We start from the raw sequence: 19903 nt of genomic DNA, 5'->3' as shown, positions 1-19903 counted from the left end.
CCAAGAAATTGGGAAGACAGCTACTTTCAACAAACTGATGCAGCGCGGGAAGTGCTCACTTGTCTACACCAAGAAATTGGGAAGACAGCTACCTGACCAACTGACTGACTGAAAGAGATTCATATTTATGGCTATCCCCAAGCAAGGTTATCCAACAATGTGAAAATTGTTGAACAATATCATTAATATCACACGCAAGGAAAATTTAGCTGAAGATCAAGCAGCAGTATATTGCCAGAAATTCAGGCCGGATTCAGAAGAGGACATGGAACCAGGGCTATCACTGCTGATGTCAGATGGACCCTGGCTGAAAGCAGAGAATACCAGAAAGATGTTTACCTGTGTTTTGTTGATTGTGCAAAGGCATTCACCTGCGTGGATCATAACAAGTCATGGATAACATTGTGAAGAATGGGAATTCCAGAACACTTAATCGTGCTCGTGAGGAACCTGATATAGATCAAGAGGCAGTTGTTCCGACAGAACAAGGGGATACCGAGTGGTTTAAAGTTAGGAAAGGTGTGCGTCAGGGTTGTTTCCTTTCACCATACCTATTCAGTCTGTGTGCTGAGCAAATAATCCGAGAAGCTGGACTATACGAAGAAGAATGGGCATCAGGATTGGAGGAAGACTCATTAACAACCTGCATTATGTAGATGACACAACTTTGTTTGCTGAAAGTAAAGAAGACTTGAAGCACTTACTGATGAAGATCAAAGACCACAGCCTTCAGTAGGGATTACACCTCAGCATAAAGAAAACAAAAATCTTCACAACTGGACCAATAAGCAACATCATGATAAACAGAGAAAAGATTGAAGTTGTCGAGGATTTCATTACTTGGACCACAATCAACACCCATGTATGCAGCAGTCAAGAAATCAAAAGATGCATTGCATTGGGCATATTGGCTGCAAAAGTCCACTTTGAAGTGTTAAAAAGCAAAGATGTCACCTCGAAGACTAAGAAGCTCCTGACCTAAGCAATGGTGTTTTCAATTGCCTCATGCGTGTGAAAGCTGGATGATGGATAAGGAGGACCGAAGAAGAATTGATGCCTTTGAATTGTGGTGTTGGCAAAGAATATTGAATATACCATGCACTGCCAGAAGAATGAACAAATCTGTATTGGAAGGAGCACAGCCAGAATGCTCATTAGAAATAAGAATGGTGAGACTTCATCTCACATACTTGGGACATGTTATCATGAGGGACCAGTCCCTGGAGAAGGACATCATGCTTGGAGAAGTGGAGAGTCAGCAGAAAAGAGGAAGACCCTCAATGAGACGGATTGACACAGTGGCTGCAAAAAAGGGCTCAAGCATAACAACGACCGTGAGGATGGTGTGGGCCAGGCAGTGTGTCATTCTGTGGTACGTAGTGTTGCTAGGAGTCGGAACTGACTCGACAGCACCTAACATCAACAACACAGCAATTTCAGGATACTGAAGCTTCTGACTCTCAGGTTACCACTCCTCCACTCATTGTAAGTGCCCTAGGACGCACCCTCACTCCAGCCCTAAAAACACTCAGTGGCCCTTCTTACTTGAGACCACCTGACTTCTATTAGTGATCGGTTACATTTTCAAATTTATTTTAAAGCTGTTTTTGGGTAACATCAACACTTCCTATCTCTTGTTTGTTTAGAGGAGAAGAGTTAATATGCCCTGAATTGGACGCAACTGATAAATCTTTGAATCCAGTGTGGCACATCGAAGGCATTCGGGGAATGTTCGCCACCGTTATTATTACGGTTGTTGTTGTTATTATTATTACGATCAGGATTATTGTTACTTTTGCCGTGTACCAGGCCCTGGCTCGCTGCTGGGGAGATAGATAAAGAAGTCAGCTACGGTCTCTGCATCCCTGCCTTCAGCATTTCAAATCAAGTGAGGATTATGGGCATTAAAAAAAGATAGTTCCAGAACCGAGTTTTGAAGTCTGACTGTGCTAAGTGGCAGCAGACATGTGGGGTGTTGCAGGGTTTGGGGGACAGAACTGAACTCCCAGGAGGACTTGCCGTTAGTGGCAGCAGATTATAAACTGCAGGACTTATTTCCACCTCATTGTCAGTTCCTGGCCAGGGCACATCAGTAGCTTGAGCGACAGAAGTATGAGGTGCCCACCACGTTCTCTGGTGACATCAAAAAGCGTGGCTGGGCCTGGCATCGCAGTAGATGTCTGTCTCTGACTCAGGCTTCCATGTGGCTGACAGCTTAACAGAGCGCACTGCTGGAGACTCAGTTTGGACAATGTCCCTTTGCGCTTTTGAGAAGCCTGTGTTCAGATGTGTTTCCATTCGGGATAATGCAGTGAGAGGCGTCTTCCTCATTACAGTCTCACCATGTTAGTGACTTCTGCTCAGACGCCTCCACGGTCCTGGGATAAAGCCGAGTACCTTGACTTGGAGATAAGGCTCTCTGCTGCGACCTTAACTTCCTCTCCAATCTTCTGTCTTGGGTCTCGAGTAGCCTGTGTGGGCCTCAGGGCTTTGAGGCCTATTTGAGAATTTGATGCAAGCTGCGGTGTCTCTGCAGAAAGACCATTTTGTACATGTTTTAGGAGGATCAAGGACCATTGTCTTGGTTACCTAGTGCTGCTGTGACCAAAAAAAGAAAAATGCCACAAGTGGGTGGCTTTAAAGAACAGGAATTGATTTTCTCACAGTTCAGGAGGCTGAAAGTACATATCAGGCCATGTTGATTCCTTCCGAGGCTTCGAGTCAGCGTCTGCTCCCTGCTTCTCTCCCAGCTTCCGGTGGCTCCCTGCAGTCCTTGGCTTTCAGCCGCAGCGTCACATGGCGTCCTACCTCTGTCTCCCAGTCTGTGTCCCTCCTCCTCTTTTATCAGGACACCAGCCACATGGGATTAGGACCCATCCTACTGTGATACAACCTCAAGTTAACCTAAAAAATGTCCACCATGTTAAACTTTATATGAACTCATGGGCTTCCTTTTTCAATTCATGAATCTGAGAATGTCTGGTATAGAAATCAGGTATAAGCTCCGAAGAACGGTACAAAGCAGAAGGGTAGTCACAGACAGACAGGAACAAAGTAGCTTGTTGTTGTCAGGTGCCATCGAGTCAGTTCCCACTCATAGCGACCCTGTGTACAACAGAACGAAACACTGCCCGGTCCTGCGCCATCCTTACAATCGTTGCTATGCTTGAGCTCATTGTTGCAGCCACTGTGTCTGTCAATCCACCTCGTTGAGGGTCTTCCTCTTTTCCGCTGACCCTGTACTCTGCCAAGCATGGTGTCCCTCTCCAGGGACTGATCCCTCCTGATAACATGTCCAGAGTATGTAAGGTGCAGTCTCACCATCCTTGCCTCTAAGGAGCATTCTGGCCGCACTTCTTCCAGGACAGATTTGTTCGTTCTTTTGGCAGTCCATGGTATATTCAACATCCTTCGCCAACACCACAATTCAAAGGCGTCAATTCTTCTTCGGTCTTCCTTATTCACTGCCCAGCTTTCACATGCATATGATGTGATTGAAAATACCATGGCTTAGGTCAGGCGCACCTTAGTCTTCAGGGTGACATCTTTGCTCTTCAACATTTTAAAGAGGTCCTTTGCAGCAGATTTACCCAATGCAACGCATCTTTTGATTTCCTGACTGCTGCTTCCATGGCTGTTGATTGTGGATCCAAGTAAAATGAAACCCTACGCTGAGCAAATTTCACAATGGCTGGCTGGCTTTTTTTTTTTTTTTTGTCTTATTTGGGATCAAGGGGAAATTCTGAACTAGGTTAAACTGGGCAGGCATGTCCTGATTGACTAGCTTAGGTTTCTGTTTCTTGGAGGGTCCGTTGTTTGCCTTGGGTTTTGACTCCTGGGAAAGTCAGGCATTTACAGGAAATAGAAGCTTAGCTGGGTTTCAGTTTGCTGATGTAGCGTAAGTGACTCCATCTTGGGCCTGGTATAGTCAGGTTCATACCTAACTGATGGCATCTTCAAAGACTCTATTTCCAAACAGGGTCATATTCACAGATACAGGGTCGGGACTTGGACATGTCTTTTGGGGGACACCATTCAATCTGTCACAGGCAACCAGGAGAAAGGCATTATAGGCCAAAGGAACACCTCGTGGAAAGGCATGAGGCCTGAGATATTGCAGTCACACTGTGCCATTTGGCACAGCTAGACAGGAGAGGCAGGCAAGACCCACTCCTGCCAGGCTCTCAACACCATGCCCACAGGTTGGATTTTGTCCTGCGGCCATCCTGCCTTTTGCAGCGGGACTCACCACCTGCCCCCTCTGCCTGCAGGAGCTACAGGAGCTGGAGAGGAAGCTGGAGGAGCAGCTGGTGCACCAGGAGGGGGCTCAGCAGCAGCAGGCCCTAGCAAGCTGGCAGCAGTGGGGGGCTGAGGGGCCCGGGCTGCTGAATGAGCCTGCGGAGGTGAATTCTGAAGGGCTGGTCTCTGCCATCCTGCGGCAAGCTCTGAGCAAGGGCCGGAAGATACTGGAGCACCACCGGCAGAGGTAAACCAAGGGCCCTGGTGGCTCTGTGCTGGGTCAGCCCACGGGGGGCCGGGGACACCCGGACCTCTCATACCCAGTTTGATATCGTCTACCTAGGCTCTCATGCACCTTTCTAAGGTATGGGTCCCCGGCTCAGGCCAGAGCTGCTGACTTTGTAGCGTGCTCCCTCACCCTGACATTTTCTGTGCCTTACTTTTTCCTTTAAATACCATTGAGGTTTTACTACACACAATATGCTTTTGACTTTTTATTTTGAAATAATTACAGGCTAACAAGAAGTTGCACAAGTAGTACAAAGATTCTATGTACCCTTCATGCAGCTTCCCCCAATGGTAACATCTAACATAACAAAAATAAATAAATAAAAATAAAAATCCAGCTGCCAAGGTGACAACTTCCCCAAAATCAGCCATTGAAAAGTCTGTGGAGTGCAGTTCTACTCTGACACACACGCCATTAATTGGAGTTGGCTCAACGGCATCTGGTTCTAGATAAGAAAAATGAAGCTCTTTGTTTGATACTCACGGTATCAAACAAAAAGACCGTGTAGATTAGATTTGTTATTCTTTGTTACCTAAATGACAAGATAATTCCTCTCATCGCATCACTGTATAGCAGAAGTGGACTCACCTAGATTTTAATTTTACTCTAGTTTGAGAGAAGAACAACAGAACAGTGTCATGCTTGAAGATTTGCTGGAAAATATGGAGACCGATACCTTCCTGACCCTGTATGGCCAGGTAAAAACATCCCACACCAGCCCATCATGTCATCTCCCAGAGCCCAGGTGCCCTCATCTTAGGATGGGGTGACCATGGAAACACATCATCTCTCAGAGCCCAGGAGTCCTCATCTGCAGAATGGGGTGACCATGTGAGCAGGACACCTCCAGAGTCCAGGTGCCCTTACCTGAGGCTAGGGTGACCATGTGAACCTTGGGAACTGCTGGGAGGACTTATGAACAGCCCCCAGCACAGGACCAACCTGTAGGGGACATTCAGTCATGGGAGTGACAGCACAACAGTGACGATCTTTGTTTGCCCTAATCAACTTCTTTTCTGTGATTGACAGGCACCCAAACATCCTTCCTCTTCTTGTTCTTAAATAAGTTTAATTTACAAAGAATTGGTTCCAACGAACCAAGCTGGCCAGAGACGAGGCCTGTGTGCTGGCACTGCACCTTTCCACTGTTCAGAGCTGGGGTTGACTGACCCTTCTCAGCACTGGCAGGAGGGACGGCTCCCACCTCCCTTCCCGAGACCGAGCCCCCAGGCAGTGTGTACATTTGTTGTTGGTTAGTTGCTGTTGAGTGGGCTGTGACTCATGGCGACCCCATGTACAACTCAAGAAACACTGGCCGGTCCCACACTGTCTTCATGATCGTTGGGGTATCTGTGTGCATTGTTGCGGCTGTTGTAGTGCCTTCCAGCCTGGGAGGGGCTCATCTGCCAGCACCCTATGGGTCCACATTCTGTAGTAATCCATACGGTTTTCATGGATTTTCAGAAGTAGGTCACCAGGCCTTTCTTCCTAGTCTCTCTTAGTCTGGGGGCTCTGCTGAAACCTGTCCACTGTGGGTGACCTGCTGGTATTTGAAATACCGGTGGCATAACTTCAGCACCACAGAAACACGCAAGCTTCCACAGTGTGATAGACTAACAGCCTGGTGGTAGAGCGTTTACACAGCGGAGATGTCTACCTGACCTTCTGCTCCTACCTGTGTTTATGTGCATCCCTAGGTGGACTTCCTGGGCCTTATCATCCCCCATCTCAACGCCTTAACCTTAGTCGAGTCTGCGAAGTTCCCTTTACCATGTAAGGTCACAGGTCCATAGGTCCTGGGGATAGCGGTTTGGGCACGCTTGGCGGGGTCATCATTCTGCTGACCAGGTGGATCAGGAAGCCATGGTTAGCACCGGAAGACTGCGTGTCAGTGGGGAGTCTGATGTGATGGCCTCACACTCCTTCCCTCTGATGTGAGAGCTAACCTGGGTGTTGCAGATACTTACCTACCCTGTGACGGGCCCCTCACAAACTACATTCTGCCCCTCACCTCGCTATTGGGCAGATTCTCTCATCATCCCCCTTTTCACACAAGTCCTCCAGAGGTGGAATTCTTGCCAAAGCCATACTCCAGGTAACAGGTGAGCAGTCCCTGAGTGGTATACGTGGTCAACGTGCTTGCTGATAACTGAGAGGTTGGGCCTTCAAGTCCACTCAGAGGCACCTTGGAAGAAAGACCTGATAACCTGCAGAAAAATCAGCTATTGAAAGTCCTGTGCAGCGCAGTTCTACTCAGACCCGCGTGGGGTCGCCATGAGTCGGAGCTGACTCGGCGGCCGCTGGTTAGACTGGTAGTAAGAGGTGGAGTAAGAGGCAGTGTGGTGAGAGGATACACCCTGACGCACACCTTTCCTGCCTTTAAACCACACAGTATCACCGTGTTCTTCAAACAACTGCCTCTTGGTCTGTGTACAGGGTCCTCATGAGCACGATTAAGTGTTGTACAATTCCCGTTCTCCGCAGTGTTACCCATAATTTGTTATGACCCACACAGTCCAATGCCTTTGCATAGTCAGTAAAACACGGATAAACGTCTTTCTGGTGCTCTCTGCGTTCGGCCGAGATCCACCTGACATCAGCAGTGATATCCCTCATTCCATGTCCTCTTGAGAATCCAGCGTGAATTTCTGGCGGTTCCTGTCGAAGTACTGCTGCAACCACTTTTGAATGATCTTCAGCAAAATTTTACTTACGTGTGATATTAATGGTATTGTTCGATAATTTTCGCCTTCTGTTGGATCACCTTTCTTTGGAATGGGCACAAATATGGATCTCTTCCAGTTGGTTGGCCAGGTAGCTGTCTACCAAGTTTCCTGGCCTAGATGAGTGACCACTTCCAGGATTGCATCTGTTGGTTGAACCATCTCAACTGGTATACCGTTAAGTCCTGGAGCCTTATTTTTTGCCAGTGCCTTCAGGGCAGCTTGGACTTCTTCCTCCAGTACCGTTGGTTCCTGATCATATGTTACCTCCTGAAACGGTTGAACGTCGATCAATTCTTTTTGGTACAGTGGCTGGGTATTCCTTCCATCTTCTTTTGATGCTTCCACGTGTGTAGTCACCATTTATGTTGTTGTGAAAAGATATTTCCAATGGATACGTTGTTGGTCTTGCAAAATTCTATCATGCGATCTCCAGTGTTGTTTCTGTCACCATGGCCATATTTCCAACTACTGATTCTTCTTTGTCGCCAACTTTCATATTCCAATCACTGGTAATTATCAATGCATCTTGATTGCTTGTTTGATCAATTTCAGAGTGCAGAACTTGGTAAAAATCTTCAATTTCTTCATCTTTGGCCTTAGTGGTTGGTGTGGAAATTTGAATAATTGTCATATAAACTGGCTTTCCTTGTAGACATATGGATATTATCCTATCACTGACAGCTTTGTACTTCGGGATAGATCTTGAAAAGTTCTTTTTGAAGACGAGTGTGACACCATTCCTCTTCAATTTCTCATTGCTGGCATAGTGGACTATATGATTGTCTGATGCAAAATGGCCAATATCAGTCTATTTCAGCTCAGTAACGCCCAGGATATTTATCTTCAAGCGTTCCATTTCATTTTTGACAACTTCTAATATTTGATACTTCAATAAATTGATACTTCATACATTTCACATTTTGATTATTAATAGATGTTTGCAGCTGGTTCTTCTCCTTTTGAGTTGTGCCACATCAGCAAATGAAGGTCCCAAAACCTTGATTCCATCCACGTCTAAGGTCGACTCCACTTTGAGGAGGCAGCTCTTCCCCAGTCATATTTTGAGTGCCTTCCAACCTGAGGGCCTCCTTTTCAGACACTGGATCAGATAATGTTCTGCTGCTATTCGTAAGGTTGTCGGTGGCCATTTTTCTCAGAAGTAGATCTCCAGGTCCTCCTTCCCGGTCTGTCTTACTCTGGAAGCTCTGCTGAAATCTGTCTACCATGAGTGACCCTGCTGGTATTTGAAATACCAGTGGCATAGCTTCCAGCGTCACAGCAACACCCAAGCCACCACAGCACCACACACTGACAGACGAGTGACTGGGGTGAGAATGTTCCTTTGACTGATAACAGCAACTCAGAAGATTAGATAGGAGCCTTAGGGGATAGTGAGTTTATGTAAATGAGGCAGGAACAGCTCTGAAAAGGAGGGTGAGAATGGTTGGTTGTACAACTGGAAGATTATAATCAGTGTCACTGAATTATACATGTGGAAACTGTTGAACTGGTTTGTTTTGCTGTGTATATTCTCCACAACAAAATAAAATTTAGAAAAAAAAATGAAAGACATCAATGTCACTCACTCGGTGTCTTAGTTGCCTTGTTTTTGTTGTTAGGTGCCATCCAGTCAGTTCTGACTCATAGTGACCCTACGTACAACAGAACGAAAACACTGCCCAGTCCTGCCCCATCCTCACAATCATTATGTTTGAGCCTTTTGTTGAAGCCATTGTGTCAGTCTAATCTCGTTGAGGGTCTTCCTCTTTTTCACTGACCCTCTACTTTACCAAGCATGATGTCCTTCTCCAGGGACGGGTTCCTCCTAATAACATGACCAAAGTACATGAGATGAAGTCTCACCATCCTCCCTTCTAAGGAGCATTCTGGCGGTACTTCTTGCAAGACAGATTTGTTCATTCCTCTGGCAGCCCATGGCATATTCAGGATTCTTCACCAACACCATAATTCAAAGGCATCGATTCTTCTTTGATCTTCCCTATTCATTGTCCAGCTTACTCATGCGAATGAGATGATTTAAAATACCATGGCTTGGGTGGGGCACACATGAGTCATCAAAGTGACATCTTTGCTTTTTAACACTTTAATGAGATCTCTTGCAGCAGATTTGCCCAATGCAATATGTCATGTGATTTTTTTTTTTTTATTGTGCTTTAGGTAAAAGTTTACAGCTCAAGTTAATTTCTCATTCAAAAATTTGTACACATATTATTTTGTGACATTGATTGCAGTCCCTACAATGTGACAGGACACTTCCCCTTTCCACCTGGGTTCCCTGTGTCCATTCGACCAGTGCCTGCCCCTACATGCCTTCTCATTCTGCTTTTGGACAGGAGCTGTCCATTTGGCCTCGGATATTCGTTTGAACTAAGAAGCACGTTCCTCATGTGTATTATTTTTGGTTTTATAAAAAAAAAAAATTTTTTTTTTTTTTTATATAGGCCTGTCTAATCTTTGTCTGAAGAGTGGGCGTCAGGAATGGTTTCAGTTCTAGGTTAATGGAGCATCCGGGGGCCATAGTTTTGGGGGTTCCTTCTGTCTCTGTCAGACCATTAAGTGTGGTCTTTTTATGTGAATTGAAATTCTGTTTTACATTTTTCTCCTGCCCTGTCTGGGGCACTCTGTTGTGTTCCCTGTTAGGGCAGTCATTGATGGTAGCTGGGCACCATCTGGTTCTTCCAGTCTCAGGCTGGTAGAGTCTGTTGTTCATTTGGTCCTTTAGTCCTTTGGGCTAGTATTTTCCTTGTGTCTTTGGTTTTCTGAATTATCCTTTGCTCTGAGTGGGATGGGACTAATAGAGGTACCTTAGACCTTATCTGATCTCTTGACTGCTGCTTCCATGGGTGTTGATTGTGGATACAACTAAAATGAAATCCTTGACAATTTCAGGGTTTTCCCCATTTATCATGTTGTTGCTTATTGGTCCAGTTTTGAGGATTTTTGTTTTCTTTAGATTGAGTTGTAATCCATATTGAAGGCTGTAGTCTTTGATCTTCATTAGTAAGTGTTTCAGTCCTCTTTGCTGTCAGCAAGCAAGGCTGTGTCATCTGCATATTCCAAGTTTTTAATGAGTCTTCCTTCAATCCTGTTGCTATGTTCTTCTTCACATAGTTCAGCTTCTCGGATTATTTGCTTAGAATACAGATTGAATAATTATCATGAAAGGATGCCACTCTGACGCAAGCAACATTTTGCTGAAGATAATTAAAAAATGGTTGCAGCAGTATATCGGCAGGGAACTGTCAGAAATTCAGGCCAGATTCAGAAGAAGATGTAGAACTAGCGATATCATTGCTGATGTCAGATGGATCCTGGCTGAAAGCAGAGAATACCAGAAGGATGTTTACCTGTGTTTTATTGACTGTGCAAAGGCATTCGACTGTGTGGCTCATAACGAATTTTGGACAACATTTTGAAGAATGGGAATTCCAGAACACTTCATTATGCTTATGAGAAACCAGTAGGTACACCAAGAGTCAGTTGTTCGAACACACGGGGATATTATGTGATTTAAAGTCAGAAGGTATGTGTCAGGGTTGTCTCTGGAGGCTAGAAGGCCGAATTCAGGGCGCCAGCCCTAGGGGAAGGCTTTCTCTGTTCTGGGGGAAGGTCCTTGTCTTTCGTCTTGTGTTCCTTGGCTCTCTGGCGACTTTCATGTAGGATGACATCTGTCTTTCCCCCATCTCTGCTTGCTTAATCTATTCCTTTTATGTCTCAAAAGACATTGACTCAATTCACACCCTACACTAATGTTGTTGTGCATGTGATTATATCATTAGATCATATGTGTAGATTTTTGTAACCACCACAAAGATTTCCCTTGTGCCTCCCCTAAATTTGGGGGATGCTGGTGGTTCAGGGGCAGAATTCTCGCCTCCCACGTGGAAGAGCCAGGTTTGATTTCTGGCTGATGCACCTCAAGTACAGCCGCCACCTGCCCGTCAGTGGAGGCTTGGGTGTTGCTATGATGCTGAACAGGTTTCAGCAGAGCTTCCAGACTAAGACAGACTAGGAAGAAAGGCCTGGCGATATATTTCCAAAAATCAGCCAGTGAAAACCCTATGAATCACAACAGTTCAGTCTGTATCCGATCCTGATGATGGCGCAGGACTAGGCAGTGTTTTGTTTTGTCATACATGGGGTTGCCGTGAGTTGGGGGCCGACTGGACAGCAGCTCAGACAACCCCTAAATTTGTGGTCACACTCATCCCTTCCCCGCTGCTGTCTCTAACCCCTGGCAGCCAGCATTGTGTTCTCCACCTCTACATTTTGTCACTTTTGCAGTGCTCCGTACATGGAATCCCAGTGTGTGCTGTTGGAGATGGACCCTTTGCACACGGCATCGTGCCCGAGACCCACTGCTTGGTTCTTTTTACTGCAGAGTGGCGTTCCATGTCATGGGGCACAGCCTGGTTTCATAGCTGTTTACCTTGAGGGACATTCTGGATGTTTCCGGGGCCTGTACTCTCCCCCCGTGCGGTCCTGCCTCACGAAGCATGAGTGAGAAGAAGGGTCGTTAACTGGCCCTGCTGCCGGCCAGGGCTTTCATTCTGGTGGTTTGTGGATCACTGGAGTGAGTTGAGGCAGCTAGAAGGATGGATGGAACCTTTGAAAACATTGTGGGGGACCAGGGCTGCTGACTGAGTGGATTTTTTTTGACAGGTCTGAGAATTGGGAAACATGTTTTTAGGACTGAGCTACTGAAATATTCATCACTTGGGACAAAAAGTCTTCAGAATGTCATCAGTTAAACACGATTGTTCACCAAGATTAAACCCCTGTTAACCCCTCCAGGAGCTGAGACTGACGTCTTACCTCACGAAGCTGGCGATGGTGCCGGGGGCCACGCTGCGCCGGCTCCTGAGCGTGGTGCAACCTGCGGCCTCACAGCCCGAGCTGCTCGCGGCCCTGGACGCTGTCATCGAGAAGCACGCCAACCACGCGGCCACTGCGGAGAGCGGCGGAGGGGAGCAGGCCGACCTGGGCAGGAGAAGGTGACTGCAGTGCCTGCAGGGCTGCCGGGGCGACAGTGACTGGGACCCTGCAGAAAACAGAGGGAGGGAGGGGGGTACAGGGTGGCCCTGGCACACACACACAGATCTTTCCCCGAGGGCACGTTGTCAAGTTCCAGGAGCAGATGACAGGCAGAATGGTCGCTGTGAAGTCTTTTTAAGTCACTGTAGGCCCAAGTATTTTCTCCATAATTTTCATTTTAGTCACTAATTTTCTGAAAAGTAGAATCTTAAGAAAACAAGTTTGCCGGAGCCGTATAAATGGCATGTACACCCGTTCAAGAAAGTGTAAAAATATATAGAAAAGCAAAAAGAAATATCCATGGTTCTACCACCTGTAGAAAACAGCTGTTAGCATTTTTTATCTCCTCTTCCAGGTTGTGTTTCTCTGCAGGGTTTTGTGAGCATGTGTGGAGTTTGTGTGTGTGCGTGTGTAATTGTGTGTGTGCTGTAGGTGTGCTGTAGGTGTAACCTATGTGGTGTAAATTAGTGTTTGTGTGTGTGCGCTGTATTTGTGTGATTGTGTGTGGTATCTCTGAGTATGTATGTGCTGTGTGTGTGACTGTGTGACCTGAGAATGTTTGTGTATATGTGGTGCATCTGAGTGTGTGAGTGAGTGTGTGTGATGGGTGTAAGTGTTGTTATGTATGTGAGTGTGACTATGTGGTGTGTGTAGCTGAGTATTGTGTGATGTCTATGTGTCTGGGTATGTAGTGTGTTGAGTGTGACTCTGTGGTGTGTGAGAGTATATTTGTGTGTGAATGTGTGAGAATGGTCGTGTGTGGTGTGTAAGGTGTTTTGAGTGGCTGTGTAGTGCATGTGAGTGTATTTGTGTGTAGGTGTGTGAGTGTGCAGGTGTGGTGTGAGTATATTTGTGTGTGTGGTGTATCTGTGAGTGTATGAGTGTGAATGTGTGGTGTGAATGTATTTGTGTGTGTGTGGTGTGTCTGTGTGAGTGCATGAATGTGCATGTGTGATGTAAGTGTATTTGTGTGTGTGGTGTGAGTGTACTTGTGTGTGGTGTGTCCATGTGTGTGAATGTGTGGTGTGAGTGTATTTGTGTGTGTGTGTGGTATGAGTGTGTTTGTGTGTGTGGTGTTTGTGTGTGAGTGTGAATGTGTGGTGTGAGTATATTTGTGTGTGTGTGGTGTGTCTGTGTGAATGTGTGGTATATTTTGTGTGTGTGTGTGGTATGTCAGAAACCCTGGTGGCGTAGTGGTTAAGTGCTACGGCTGCTAACCGAGAGGTCGGCAGTTCAAATCCACCAGGCGCTCCTTGGAGACTCTATGGGGCAGTTCTACTCTGTTCTGTAGGGTCGCTATGAGTTGGAATTGACTTGACAGCAGTGGGTTTGGTTTTTGGTTTGGTGTGGTATGTCTTTGTGAATGTGTGATGTCAGTGTATTTGTGTGTGGTGTGTCTGTGTGAGTGTGAATGTGTGGTGTGAGTGTGAGTTTCTGTGTGAGAGTGTATGAGTGTGTAGGGATCACACTGTAGGGACAGCCTTCCTGTCTGTCTTACATAGTCATAGGACCCATATGGAACGCCTCATTTGTCCTCTGTCCAGGCACTGGGGAGGTGTGGGGAGTGGGAGAGGCAACGGCTCTTACGGTCCAGTGGGGGAAGCAAACAACATCTAAGTCAGCATAAACCCATTGCCATTGAGTCGATTCCGACTCATAGCGACCCTGTAGGACAGAGTGGAACTGCCCCACAAGGTTTCCAAGGCTGAAATCTGTACGGGAGCAGACTGCCACATTTTTCCCCTGTGAATTGGCTGGTGGACCTTTCCACCAGTGCCCACTGGCCCCCTCTGCTGGATGCCCAGGCTCAGCTCAAGTGTCCCCTTCTTCCCCTGGTTGAGTGATATCACCTGTTACCTGTCTGCGGGCGCCCCCTCCCCCCCTCAACTGAACTGAGAACCCCTGATGGTACCTTGTCCAGGTCACAGAATATGTCTGGGCACTGTGTGTTGAGTGTCTGAAAGAAGAAATGGTGACAACTCGTGGGGCTTCCTGTGTCAGCTGAAAGTCACACTGACAGATGGAAATCCACCCTGCTTTAAAAAAAAAAAAAAAAATTCATGTGGTAAAAAACATGTAAAGTGCACAATTCAGTGACATTAATTACACACACAATGTTGTGCTTCCAAAACGGTTTCATGACCCTGAGCGGAAACTCGGTGTCTGTTAAACAGTCACTTATCATCACCAGCCCCGCCCCCAGCCCCTGAGAGCCACGACTCTGCTGTGGTCTCTAAGCATTTGCCTGTCCTAGGAATTCCATTTAAGTGGGATCAGACAGTATTTGTCCTTTTGTGCGTGGCTTCCTTCACTCAGCATAATGTTTTCAAGGTCCATTCACGTTGAAGCATGTGTCAGAATTTCATTTTTTTTATGGCTGATTAGTATTTCATTGTACCTATATACCACGTCTTGTTTATCCATTTATCGGTTGATGGACACTTGGGTTAAAACAACCCTTTGGCTATTGTGAATAATACTGCAGTGAACATTGATGTACAAGTGATCTGTTTAAGTCCTTCCTTACAATTTTTTTGGGTGTATACCCAGGAGGGGATGGCTGGGTCATATGGTAGTTCTATGTTTAGCATTTTGCGGTATCATTGACCTCTTTTCCATGTTAGCTGCACCATTTACATTCCTGCCAGCAATGCAAGGGTTCCAATTTCTGTCCATCCTCGCCAGCGCTTGCATTTTCATGTCTTTGATAATAGCCATCCTAGAGCTCACTTTGCTAACCAAAAGGTAAGCAGTTCGAATCCACCAACTGCTCCTTGGAAGCCCTATGGGGCTGTTCTACTCTGTCCTGTAGGGTCGCTATGAGTCGGAATCAACTCAATGGCAACAGGTTTGGTTTGTTTTTTGGTTTAAGGTCCCTGGGCTCAAATGATCACGAGGATGGCCCAGGACCGGGCAGTGTTTCGTTCGGTTGTACACAGGGTCACTATGAGTCGGAACCGACTTGACGGCACCTAACGACAACAACAACAAGGTCCCTGGGTGACACAGTTTACTACTAACCAGAAAGGTGGCAGTTTGAACCCAACCAGCAGTGCCATGGAAGAAAGGACTGGCCGTCTGCTTCTGCAAAGATTACAGCCAAGAAAACCCTATGGAGCAGTTCTGCTCTGTGACATGTTGGGTAGCCATAAGTTGAAATCGACTTGAAGGCAACGAGTTTTTTTTTTGTTGTTGTTTAAATGGCTAATGATATTGAGAGTCTTTTCATGTGTTTGATGTCTTTTTTGGGTAAATGTCTACTAGGACCTTAGCTCATTTTTTGATTGGGGTGTTTTTGTCTTTTTGTTATTGGGTTCTGTAGTGCTTTTTGGGAAGTACTGTTACGATTCACTAGAAAAACTGTATTCCCTTTTGAAAATGTAAGACACTCCCTTCTTACCTTCAGGAAACACCAGGCCTGGTGGAAAGCCTTAGAGGGCAAACTGAGAGGAGATCTGATCAGCAGAGGGCTAGAGAAGGCGCTCTGGGCTCGCAGGAGGAAGGAGAGGTAACGGGGCACCTGCTCAGGTGGGCTGGGAGGGGGCGTGCCCTGCTGCCTGGGAGCTGCGTGGGGAGGCAGGAGCTGGAGGGGGTGAGGGAAGCCTTGCTCAAACAGGCAAGCCTTCCTTTCCTCCTTTCTCCCCGGAGACTGCAAATCTTTATTCTAAGTGGGTGTAGTTTGGAAGCTGAAGATAAGCCTGTAGCTATCAGCTCTGAGAATGTTCTCTTAAGATTTATTGGCATTTTAATTACTGTATTTATTTTAACTAATGGCTCTTTTTAATGGAAAGAGAAGAATCCTTAGCTTAGTTTGCAAAGCCCTTTCTTGTCCATCACTGCACTGGATCCTCCCTGCCTTCCAGAAAGTGGGGGTGGTCAGACTGAAGCTCAGAAGGTCAGACGAAGTGGCCCCGTCTGCAGGTGGTAAACAGGCTGTGGATCCGGCCCATCTAGCTGGCCCTTTATTTCCTTCAAATTCCAGGCCCATGACTGTTTCGCTCCATGGAAGGCCGTTCTCTGTTGGCAGTGGTTAACACACACCTGGAGTTCAGGGCCAGAGTTTCTAGATTGCCACAAACAGCTGACTGAGTGTCTCCTGTGATCCCCCTAGAGAAGATTTGGAGAAAAAATCTACATCGGGTAGATTGATTTTTTTTAAAAAGCCAGTTGCTGTCAATTCTGACTCGGAGCGACCCTATAGGACATAGCAGAGCTGCCCCACAGGGTTTCCAAGGCTGTAAACTTTACGGATGCGGACTGCCACATCTTTCTCCCAGAGCGGCTGTTGGGTTCAAACTGCAAACCTTTCAGTTAGCAGTCGAGCGCTTAACCATTGTGCCACCAGGGCTCCTTGGATAGATTCATAACGGGTTAAAAAGTGTACCTACTGTGCGTTGTGCAAGCAGTGGGTGTCTAGAGGAAGCTTGTAGCCGGAGCCCTGCCCCATCCACAACTTCTCAGAGCTAAGGAGCCCCTGGGTGGCGTGTATGGTTTAGTGCTTAACTACTAATACTAACCAAAAGGTTGGTGGTTTGAACCCACCTAGAGGTGCCTTGGAAGAAAGACCTGGAGATCTACTTCCAAAAGGTCAGAGCCATTGAAAACTTTATGAAGCAGTTCTACCCTGATACACTTGGGGTCTCCGTGAGTCAGAGTCAACTCTGTGGCAGCGGGTAAGGCAGAGCTTCTGAGTCTGGGCTTAAGGAATTGTCCGTGATAAAATCTTGGAGTCAGTGCTAATAGGTCGGACATCAGAATTTAGTCCCAAAGAAATTAGATCAGAATACGAAACCGGAACCAGGAAATAGAAAGTCACATGTTATAAGCGTAACCACCGTCACCAGTTGCCCTTGGGTCGACTCCGACTCATGGCGACCCCATGGCGACCCCACGTGTGTCAGAGAACTGTGCTCCACGGGGTTTTCAGTGGCTGATTTTACGAGAGCAGATCACCAGGTCTTGCTCCTGAGGCACCCCTGGGTGGACTCGAACCACCAACTCTGGCTAACAGCCAAGCGCGTTGGCTGTTTGCGCCATCCAGGGGCTCCGCTAAGGAGCAGAGGCTCAGGATGGGGGCACTAACGCGTTCCTAGGCCACGGGAGTAGGAGTGGAGGAGACACAGCTCAGTGGAGTTATCCTAGCTCGCTGCACTCTGGCTAGAGGCACCGTGTGTTTATGGAGGAACGAGAAGAGAGCCGGGTTTTAAATCCTTGCTCAGACTCATAAGTAGCTGCAGGAGCAGGACTTAGTGGTGATGGTGGTTGTGAGCTGCTGTTGAGTTGGCTCCAACTCGTGGTGACCCCATGTACGACAGAACTAAACTCTGCTTGGTCCTCTAGCAGACCATACTATTTTGTGATCCATGAGATTTTCATTGGCTAATTTCTGGAAGTAGATCGCCAGGCCTTCTTCCTGGAAGTAGATCGCCAGGCCTTCTTCCTGGAAGTAGATCGCCAGGCCTTCTTCCTGGAAGTAGATCGCCAGGCCTTCTTCCTGGAAGTAGATCGCCAGGCCTTCTTCCTAGTCTTTCTTAGCCTGGAAGCTCTGCTATAACCTGTTCACCTGCCCACCGTGGGTGACCCCACTGTACCTGAAATACCAGTGGCATGGCTTCCAGCATCACAGCAACACACAAGCTCCTGCAGGACAACAAACTGACAGACGGGTGGTGGGGTTGGAGCTGAATCTGCCACTCCACTTCAGGGAGGGACAGCATACCTGCCAGTGACATTCAATAGGTAGACCCTAGTGATGTGTCCTTGTCCTGCTCTGCCTGGGCAGAGAGCTTCTGGGTTTCTAGGGCTCTCAGGGGTAGTCAGGGCCATCAGCAAGAGTGGCAGGGATTTAGGGTTGGATTGCTGATGCACAGAGATTCCAGCAATTCTTCCAGGGGACACGCCAAAGCTGGTCACACTCCAATTTCAAAGGGCATTTTGCCTAACTTCTAGCTGCTTTGTAATCAGGTTTGCTTTGCATCAGTCTGCCTTTAATGAGAGGTTAGCAGGCAGCGGTGTACTAGTCAGTGTTTAACAACATGCTGCGGGATGGGGGTGCTCCATTCGTAGCCTTTGCCCATTTCCATGGTGTAAATACTCCCACCATGGCTGATTTCAAGCTAACAACTTGCTGACAACTGGCTGACAAAGCGCCAGAAAATTTAACAATGAGCTGGTACCTGCTGCATACCGCCACCATGAGCTTCACCTAATTTCAGGGGCATTGGGTGACCAAAGGGAAAAAGCCTTCTCTTAAAATGCATTTGGTTGGGAACCCCCAAGACCCCAAAGGGGATTCCCCTACAGAACTCTCCGTACACTCCGGAGGGTCCATTGCCAAATGTTGAATTTGGTCTTCTGTTCTTTCCTTAGCATATTGAAGAAGACGTGCCTCCCTCTCACCGAGAGGATGGTATTCCCTGGGAAAGGAAGTTGGCCCCACCTGTCCCTGGAACCCCTTGGCGAGCTGGCCGCCGTCTCCGTTGTAGGGGCAGACACCGTGGACTTATTAAACACAGGCGAAAAGATCTTTATATTCAGGAGTCCAAAGGAGCCGGAGATCTCATTGCACATTCCTCCCAGGAGAAAGAAGAACTTTCTGAATGCCAAAAAGGCCATTTGGGCTTCAGGCACGGACTAGCCCAAGGGAAAGTGCCACAGGGGAGTCTAAAGACAGATTTATCTTCTCCTGCCCGTGTGTATGTGTGTGTGTGTGTGTGTTTATTGCGTACAACTTGCAAATAGAAATTGCAGATGCAGAAGACACAGACACACCTGACAATCCGCCACTCTCCGGCCTCTCAGGGACTCACTTTCCTCTGGGGCTCAGGAACATCCAGATGGCCCACTCTCTTCAGCATCATGAGGAACGTGGGACTAGCCCATCCACATTCAGTCCCCAGTCCCCAAGGATCTAGAAGAGCGGGTGTCCCCACCTCAATACACCACACTTCTACCTTCCAACATCCGGCTGAGTTACGGGTTGTGTGTCGAAGGCAACATTTCCGTTCTTGTTTTATGTTTGTTACATATCCTATTTTTATAAAGGCAACTTTTAAAAATAGATGTAGCTTACGCAAAGCTCTTCACAATGGAACTAGTTCTTGCTTCACGTAGAAAACTATTTAGTTTTAATTACTCCTTGGTTTTGGGTACATGCTGTGGGGTCCAACGGAGATCTTGGCCCTCTTTCCTTCCCGCTTGATAACAAGTGTGCCAGCCACTGGGATATAAACTGTGCAGTGCAAATCAGAGTTATTTTTCTCATTTTGTAAATGAGGACATTCAGAGATGTAAAAAGGTGAAAGGACTGCCAAAGTCCATAAACCTAATAAATACCAAAATCAAAACTCACACTTGGTCTTTATGGCTTCAGACTCCTTGTCCTTTCTCTTGCCCCTGGACCAATGGACATCTTTGCCAGCAAATCAATGGCATAAAGCTGCTTCCATTTATGAAGTGCTTTTATATGCCCTGACCCTTTCATCTTCATAGCAGTGGCAGAAACCAGTGATACGTCACTGGGGCTGGGTCAGATCATTTTATGAGCTTTTCTGAGAGCCAGGCAGAGAAGACACTTGCATGGATCTTTCCTCCA

General features: G+C 47.0%; 1 protein-coding gene across 1 annotated transcript in view; it reads left to right on the top strand.

Annotated features, from left to right (window-relative positions):
- The window catches only part of EVC2 (EvC ciliary complex subunit 2), a 183500-nt gene extending 163847 nt beyond the window's left edge, over positions 1 to 19653 (top strand). The window contains 5 exon segments of the mRNA XM_064286086.1: positions 4272 to 4486; positions 5139 to 5226; positions 12070 to 12269; positions 15716 to 15817; positions 18679 to 19653. Of these exon segments, the coding sequence (XP_064142156.1) occupies positions 4272 to 4486; positions 5139 to 5226; positions 12070 to 12269; positions 15716 to 15817; positions 18679 to 18946 (873 nt within the window). The 3' untranslated portion in view covers positions 18947 to 19653.
- The last annotated feature ends 250 nt before the right edge of the window (positions 19654 to 19903 follow it).

The sequence above is a fragment of the Loxodonta africana genome, chromosome 5, assembly GCF_030014295.1.
Source record: "Loxodonta africana isolate mLoxAfr1 chromosome 5, mLoxAfr1.hap2, whole genome shotgun sequence".
Taxonomy (NCBI): Eukaryota; Metazoa; Chordata; class Mammalia; order Proboscidea; family Elephantidae; genus Loxodonta; species Loxodonta africana.
This window is presented reverse-complemented; position numbering and strand designations above follow the sequence as displayed.